Here is an 8,372-nt window from a genome sequence, read left to right as displayed (position 1 = left end):
ACAAACTTCAAAATGCAGCTAAAGGGGGCTGCACAACACAGTGCTTACTATAACTAGGGAGACATAGAGGGGAAATTATTACTAATTAGAAATAATTTTCAGGGGACAGCCCCATGGCTAAGTTCACACGCTCCTCTTCGGCAGCCCAGGGTTTTGCCAATTTGGATCTTGGGTGCAGACATGGCATAGCTTGTCAAGCCATGCTGAGGCAATGTCCCACATAATACAACCAGAACGACCTTCTTCTTTGAGAAGAAGAGGAAAAAAAAAAAGATTGGCAACAGATGATCAAGGCCAATCTTTAAAAAAAAAAATAAACGTAGCTAAAGGATCACCAGAACTGCTACACTCATGAGGCCTTTCTTTGCTGTGAACTTTCATATGCCACATAAGGTGAGAGCATCTTCTGTAGGCTCTCCCACATTTGCTGAACACATAAGGCCTTGCTCCGGTGTTACACCTCCTGTGTAGAATGAGGCTTAAGTTGCCACCAAAGAATTTTCCACTTTCACTTCACCCACAAGCCTAAGAGCTCTGGCGTGAATTTTCTTGTGTCGAATAAGGTTGAAATTAGTGATGAAGGTTTTATCACATTCAGCGCATGCATAGGCAGAAGGCTCTGTTTTACTGTGAATCTTCTTATGTCTTGAAAGGCAGGAACGGTGGCGAAAGAATTTCCCACATTCATCACATTTATAGGGCTTTTCTCCAGTGTGGATTTTCTCATGCTTACCAAGCGCCCTTTTACGGAGAAAGGCTTTCCCACATACGCCACACATAAAAGGCTTTATTCCACTGTGAATTCTCTGGTGTTCAGTAAGTGTGTCTCTTCGGCTGAAGACTTTCCCACATTCACTGCAGTTGTATGGTTTTGCTCCAGTGTGAACTTGCTGGTGCTGAACGAACTGGTATCTTTTGATAAAGGATTTCCCACATTCAGTACACTCATAAGGCCTGAATCCTGTGTGATGACTCTGGTGCACTTTGAGGCTGAATTTGTGGCAAAATGCTTTCCCACAATCGCTGCACTTGTAAGGTTTTGCTTTGAGGTGACTTTTCTTGTGTAATAGAAAGTAGGCTCTCTGGCTAAATGATTTCCCACATTCACTGCACTCATCATACGTTTCTCCCATGTGGATGTTCTGGTGCTGAACAAATTCATCTTTGTGGCTGGAAGCTTCCCCACTTTCACTGCACTTGTAATCCATTTGCCCAGTGTGAAAGGCCTCCTCATACTCAGCGCTCCTGTGTGGAGTCTTCCCATCCTCAGTGGCATCAAGCTGAGCAAGTCCAGAGCTGGCCAAAAAGTCCTCCTCACCCTCTCCGAAAGGGAAGGCCTCTGACATTTGGTTTTCCCAGCTCTCCACAGAGATGGTCCGGACATTTTCTATTCTAGGCAATAGTTCTCCACTCTGCTCCTTCTGTATTTGGTCAAGGTTTGCACTGAACCAGAAGGATCTCCCACATGACATACAGGGATACAGTGGCTGCCCAGGGGATGTTTCCTCATGCCCAGCCACACACAAAATGTATTTCAAGATGGGGTCACACATGTCACATGGGTGGCTGTTTTGGATGGAAGGACCCACCTCAAGAGAGCTCTCCTGTGACACTCTTGCAGTAACACCCTGCTCAGAAGATGCATCTTCAGCCTCCACTGTATGCCAAGAGCTAGTGTTAAGGTTCCCCCAGGTCATCTCTGTCTTGCCTAGAGCTGCGTCTACACTGTCAGGAACCCTGAAAACTCTCTCTGGCTCGGGCTGGGTAATCTCAGGGAATTTGGAATTTCCAAGTCTCACTGAGATCGCCAGTCCAACTGTCTCTAGCATCACTCTATAGTATAGGCGTTTCTGAGCCTCATCAAGTAACTCCCACTCCTCCCGGGAGAAGAATATTAACACATCATCTAAAGACACAAACCCCTCAGGGGGCTCCGTCTGTACGGCTACGTCTACCATCATCAAGGTACTGAGGCCCCTGTAGGGGGCGCCCAAGTGGGTGCCAGCAAACACGAGGCAAAAGTTCGTCTGTGCAACAGCAAGGTTGTCTGCACCACAGTCCGGGTAAATCAAATCTCACCGATAGGAAGCTAGAGCTGGGGCATCACAGCTCCTGCAAAGCATGAAAGTAGGTCCCAACCTCGAAACTGTCCTCTCCTGGGTGTGGAAGAGCCTGCAGGGAAGCAAACTCCGCTCGGTGCGGAAGAGCGAGCGGAGAAGCAACCTCCGCCCAGCGCTCCCAGCCACGTTTCCGGGATAGACCGGAAACAAAGAAGAACAAAAGAGCAGGTTCCAATGTGCCGAGACCGGAAGTCCCGCCCCTACGCTGCCGTAAAGATTTTTTTTTTTAACCCACGAGCGGCTGGGTTTCTTAGACCGGAGAGAGGAAAGGCGGCTTCGGCTGGCAGAGATGACTTGAGGTAATTCTAAAGTTCCTAATTCTGAGCGTCATTCAAGTCCATCCAAATGTCTACATTCCAAATTTCATAGTGCTATTTTCAGTCCCACCTGTACTTCATAGCAAGTATTGATAATATGAATCAGTTTTTTGTTTTTTATGCATCTCGTTGTTGCTCCACTGGGTATCTATTAATTTTTTTTTCTGTGTTGATCTTGTATTCAGGCACTGTTGAATTCTATTTCTAATTGTTTGTTAGTTGATTATCTTGGATTGGTTATATAGATGATCATATCTTCTGCAAATAATAGTTTATTTCTAATTTTTACATCTATTCTCCACTTATTTTTTTGTTTCGTCTTATTGCAGAGTGTGAAACCTTTAGGACAGTGTTGATTAATAGTGGTAACAAGAGGGGACTCTTTTATTTCTGAACTTAAAGCAAATTATTCTAGACTTTGCATCTTAGACTGTACTTTGCTATAGTTATCTGATAGATCCATTTATGAAAGTTGTTTGTCAAGATTTTATCATGAATGATTGCTAGGTATCATTTAATGGTATATTGACATATATTCAGTTGATTATATATTTTTTCTCATTTAGATAGATTATTTTAGTGAATTAACTTTATTGGTAAATTTTCTTAAATTGTGCAATCCTTGCAATCTTGAGATTTAACTCTTGGTCATGATGTCATTATTATAGTGAAGTGCTGATTGCGATTTGCTGATGCTCCATTTATAATTTTTGCTTCTGTGTTTATGATTAATATACTTTTTACTTTCTTGTACTTTTCTGTCTCGGGTGCCACATTGTTAAACTCAGAAAGTGAGGAATTATCTATTTTCTGTTCTATATATTGGAACCATTTTTATACAATTGAAATTAGCTTTTAAAAAAAGAAGTTTAATAGGTCTGATATCTTTGTGGTTGAAGAAATTTAGCTATCCTTTCTTTGATTTTATGATTGTCTTCTCAATAGGCCACTTTGGTGGTTTATATTTCCCTAGAATTTTTTTCTGATTATCCAGATTTTCATATTTATTCCTAGCATGTCAATCATTGTATTATATTGTTTTTACCTTTAGTTAATCTTTTTTCCAGCTTTATTGAGGTATAACTGGCAAATAAAATTGTATATGTTTAAAGTGTACAATGTGAAGATTTGACATATGTATAGTATTGTCAAATGATTACCACAATCAAATTACTTAACACATCCACCACCTTATATAGTTATCATTTTTGCGTGCATGGTGAGAATGCTTAAGATCTACACCCTTAGCAAATTTCAACTATACAATACAGTATTATCAAGTATAGTCACTATGTTGTACATTACATCCCAAGGGCTTATTCGTCTCATAACTGAAAGTTTGACCCTTTGACCAACATCCTCCTATTTCCCCCACTGTCTAGACCATCTAGCCCCTGGCAGCTGCCATTCTACTGTCTGTTTCTATGAGTTTGACATTTTTTTTTTTTTTTAGATTTCACATATGAGGGAATATGTACAGTATTTGCCTTTCTGTCTCTGGCTTATTTCATTTAGCATAAGATCCTTCAGGTTCATCCATATTGTCACAAATGGGAGGATTTCCTTCTTTTTTATGGCTGAATAATATTTCATTGTGTATATACATACACCACATTTTCTTTATCTGTTCATCCATTGGTGGACATTTATTTGTTTCTCTATCTTGGCTGTTGTGAATAATGTTGCAGTGAACATTGGAGTGCAGAAATGTCTTTGAGATACTGATTTTCTTTCTTTTGGATGGGATTGCTGAATCTTATGGTATTTAATCATAAGTAATAGATTACTTAACAGTTACTCATTTTTCATAACCGATGTTGTTTATTTACGCCTTCCTTCTCTTTAAAGATAAAATCACACTAGACAAAGTTTTATTATTCTTGTAAAAAATTTATGTATCTGTTAATTGAATCTATGGTTGTATTTTTCCTTTTGTCATTTTGTTGAATAATTATTTTTCTTCTATTTAGAGTGTTTTATTTTCTTGTTCTTTTTCTACCTTCTTTCAGTGAAATCGTAATTCATTTATTTTCAGGCCTTCTAATCTTCTAGTAAATGCAGTTAAAGCTACATAGCTCCCTTTCGTTATTGCGTTAGCTGAAACACTCAGGTTTGAAATGTAGTGTGGTTCATTATGGATTTTTTTTACAAAAATTTTGTAATTTCCATTTTGAGTTCCACTTTTACCTACAAATTATTCAAAATGGTGCATTTATTTTTTGAAATATTTAGGTTAGTGTGCTGTATACATTACCTTTTTGTCACTGATTTTTCTAATATTATTTGACTGTATTTTGTTTCTGACTCATATGATAGTTTTGGAGAAACTTAAAACTTTGTTTTTGCTTTTATTCACATTTGTGTAAATTTCTGCAAGCGCTCGAAAATAAATTTTAGTTCCCTCATCTGGGTACACATATAATAGCTGTATTAGCTTAAGGCTGGTGTTGGGTCACTTGTGTCCTTCACCCAGTTCTTTGAATTGATGGTTTCTGAGATAGATGTGTTACTTTTTCCCACTTTCAGTTCCTCTTTATAGTTCTACTAAGTTTTGCCTAATTAAACTTAGAATGGAAAGTTTCACTTAGGGCTGATTATCCGACATGGAGTTTGTTTTAAATCTTCACCATTTACCAACAATAAGATATCTAAATCACCCCTTAGGTTGCTGGTCTCTACTAGTCTCTGTTTCTGTCTATTGTTCATTTCAGGTTGCCTCCTTTTTTCCTAATTCCAATCTCTCACAGACTTTTCCCACTCTTCATACTTCTTCTATCACTAGTCTTCTCCAAATCAGGGATTTTTTTTCACCATGGGGAAGTGGAAAAGTAGGAGGGAAGCTATTACATGTTTTCGACTGGTCATAACTTTTCCTAAATATATTGACTGAATAAAAGTTACTCCTATTCCTCTGAACCTAGATGTTTTCAATTATAAGGAGAAAATTTGATTAGTTTAATGTCTCCCTCTTTCCATTTCTGCTGACTCATGCACCATGGCCATCTGACTGAATAAGTTATAGTCAAAGGATTGAAAGAAATAATCTCGAATGAGGGGAAACTTGTTTATTTCTTCTTAAATAGAATTCTGTCACTTTTCTGGTGCTGACTGCACTGTTGCTCTCTCACGACCTGCTGTCTCTCAGACACGTCACTCCTTTCTCCTGCCACAACCCACAAAATCAGGCACTTTGAAGAATAAAAAACTTTATGACCTTTATAAAAATGAAGGAGATTCACCACACTGATCACTGAGCAGAAGAAATTGTAAAATGGAACTTTTAATATTTTAAAGCCATTTGGAATACAGTTCGCATGAATGATTCTGTACGATGCACAAATCGGTGGCGAGATGATGACCCTGGAGAATTTGCACTGACAGTCATGGGAGGATGACATGCAGAGTAACTTTTAATTGCATATTTAATTGAGCTTGTAGGAAAATGAATCTCATATTTTAGACTGAGTACAATTGCATAAAGATTTGAAAATATTATTATCTAAAAAAGTTACTCAGACTATTTTATGGTATTATTAGGAACATATAAGGTCTATACTCTGCATTCTTTTGACAGTGCTAAGAAAACCACCATCCTGCTTTATAGCAGAGGGGTGGAAAGTAGTTAGGAGATAAAGCATACTTTCTACCAGTATTTTTAGTCATTGATAAATAACGTTATCAAGGACTCTGAAAAGTTCTCTGACATCATTTTGAAACTATCAGATTTATAGTTAATACAGCTAAGATATGCAATTTAAGGTGGCTTATTGCTTTTCCAGCCAATTGGATATTAATGTAATTTACTACCAAATAAAATCAGTAATTTTTCCACATATGTTTTCACTTTGGATAGAGTTAAAGCAATTGTTGTTTTAAAGAAAGGCTATGTCTTTTTTTTCCCCCAAGGACATTTGTCCTAAGAGCCTTTTAAAGACATCTTTTAGGGACTAAAAAGATAACACATTTAGAAAAAGGCATTGACTTTACAAAAATAGAACCCATCCAAGGTCCTGGGTATAAGGGGAAATAGAAAGATAATTTTAGAAGTTATGAGGCAAGAAATGATCACTGTTTAACATAAGAGAAAGCAAAGGTATTTTCTCAGACCCAGGACGTAGACCAGGCAGTCACTTGCCGTAATTGGCAGTGATTTTGGGTGAAGAGCTCTAAGGGCACATGGGAACTGTGGCCAACTACAACTGCAGCTTAGCTATTTCTGAGTACACTTCCATTGAGAATTAGCGGAGTCGCAGTGATGACTCTCAGAATATAAGCCAGGAAACATCTGGCAATGCTTAATGCCACAGCCCGTCTGCCTCCATCTTAGGCTGCGTTAAAAGAAAGAGTGTTCAGTTCACAGGACGGGAGAGTGCCACTATACTGGTCAGAAACTTCTTTTCTGAATTCATCCTAGGGTATAGCCCAAGGGAATTAACACAGAACAATGATGTAAGGAATAGAAACAGGATTCTTTGATTTTTCAGCAAAGATTCTAGGGGACATTGGTTATATTCTTTCAAAAAATCTTAGAGCTCTTAGGAAGAAAACAATTTGATTTAGTTTGTTTTGTTTTACCAGAAAGTAATAAAGCTATTAGCTTACTCGATGTTTGGTCCAGTCACACAGTAAATCTTCATACCTATATTACAGACTCTGAGTTAGCATGGTAGATGATTAAGGCCAGATTTGCCTGTGGACTTTTGGCTGAAATTTATGGGCAATCATTAAAGTCCCCACACACTGCAAATACAACCTTGCATAAAGCAGGATGCATACAGCCTGCCCTCTACATACCAGAAAGAACAGTGCTCCCGTTGATGGAGGGAGGAGTAAAGACATAAGTCCCTCTCCCCAACACAGAGTCAGAGCAGGGGAAGCACAAATAGCTGTGCAGGTCACAGTGGCACCATAGTGAAGAGCTCACCAGCCAGTCTCCTGGGAGCTTCATTCATTTAGCATCAACAAGGAGGACACTGAAGTCAAACTACTGGTCTAGAAGCTAGGAGGAGAAAGTAAAAGAAAAAATAGTTACTGCCCTTAAACTGTCCTACTAATGAGGTGTAAAATGTGAGGCTGTTTGCATGTATGTCCATGTCAGTGCATGAATTCTGAAGGTGGCCTTTATATTCTGAAAATAATACGTAATAGGTTAATTTTGTTTTTTAACACTAATGTTTAATTTATTACAGTCAGAAATGAAAACATTTGATTCTTCCATAGGCTTTAGGTTCCACTTTAAAATCTTATTATTTTACTATTTGGAATCTAGATAATTTAACAATCACTTTTAAAAGGACTTTGGAAAATGCTTGGTCTTATTTAAAAACACCTTGGAACAATTTTAAAACTGCATATATAAATGTAATATCCAGTTGCTGTTTCCATACACCAATTACCTGAAGTAAATCAAAGCTTTCCCAAATAATAAATATTCTTACAACTTCAACATGTATATACCCACATTTATCTATGTATGTATGCACGCGTTGCACACGCACATATTATGAAGCTAAGGACTGAGTGCCATGGTGAAGTAGGAGGTGAAACAAATGAGCTGGGTATAAGTGCTCCCCGAATACTGCATATGTGTGTGTCGATTGCGAGAGGGGACCAACTACAAATCGGACCAACTACTTGGGGAGAGGTCACTGAGGCCCAGACCCAGACGCCAGTGGGGGCGAGTCCGGGCCATAGTGAGTGATGCCTGTCTCTGTGCTTACAGTTAGTTGATGTGGAGTAGAGTGCACGACTCCTGTGTGCCTGTGCCTCTCCCCCACCTCATGTTTCTGTGTGTATGAGTGGCAGTGGCGTCCCTGCCCCGCCCCTACCCCAGGGGCCTGGTGTGTTCCTATAAAGGAGGTGCTAGTCTTAGTCCCTCCGTTGTCTGTCGTCACCAGTCCCCCCATCTTCCCTCCTCGTCTATCTTCTATCCCCC

The 8,372-nt window shown here is 39.0% G+C and overlaps 1 protein-coding gene across 1 annotated transcript; it reads right to left on the bottom strand.

Annotated features, from left to right (window-relative positions):
- Positions 1-479: 479 nt before the first annotated feature.
- Positions 480-1,958, bottom strand: LOC124245509 (zinc finger protein 772-like). Its single transcript, XM_046672890.1, has one exon. It carries the CDS (start codon positions 1,956-1,958, stop codon positions 480-482), a length of 1,479 nt encoding a protein of 492 aa, XP_046528846.1.
- Positions 1,959-8,372: the final 6,414 nt, after the last annotated feature.

The sequence above is a fragment of the Equus quagga genome, chromosome 10 (genome assembly GCF_021613505.1).
Source record: "Equus quagga isolate Etosha38 chromosome 10, UCLA_HA_Equagga_1.0, whole genome shotgun sequence".
NCBI classification, from domain to species: Eukaryota; Metazoa; Chordata; class Mammalia; order Perissodactyla; family Equidae; genus Equus; species Equus quagga.
Note: the sequence above shows the minus strand (reverse complement) of the source record. Positions and strands in the feature narration are given on the sequence as shown.

What these genes read in the sequence shown, in the direction of transcription:
- LOC124245509 (XM_046672890.1), bottom strand. Translation starts at nt 1,958, where the DNA reads ATGGTAGACGTAGCCGTACAGACGGAGCCCCCTGAGGGGTTTGTGTCT.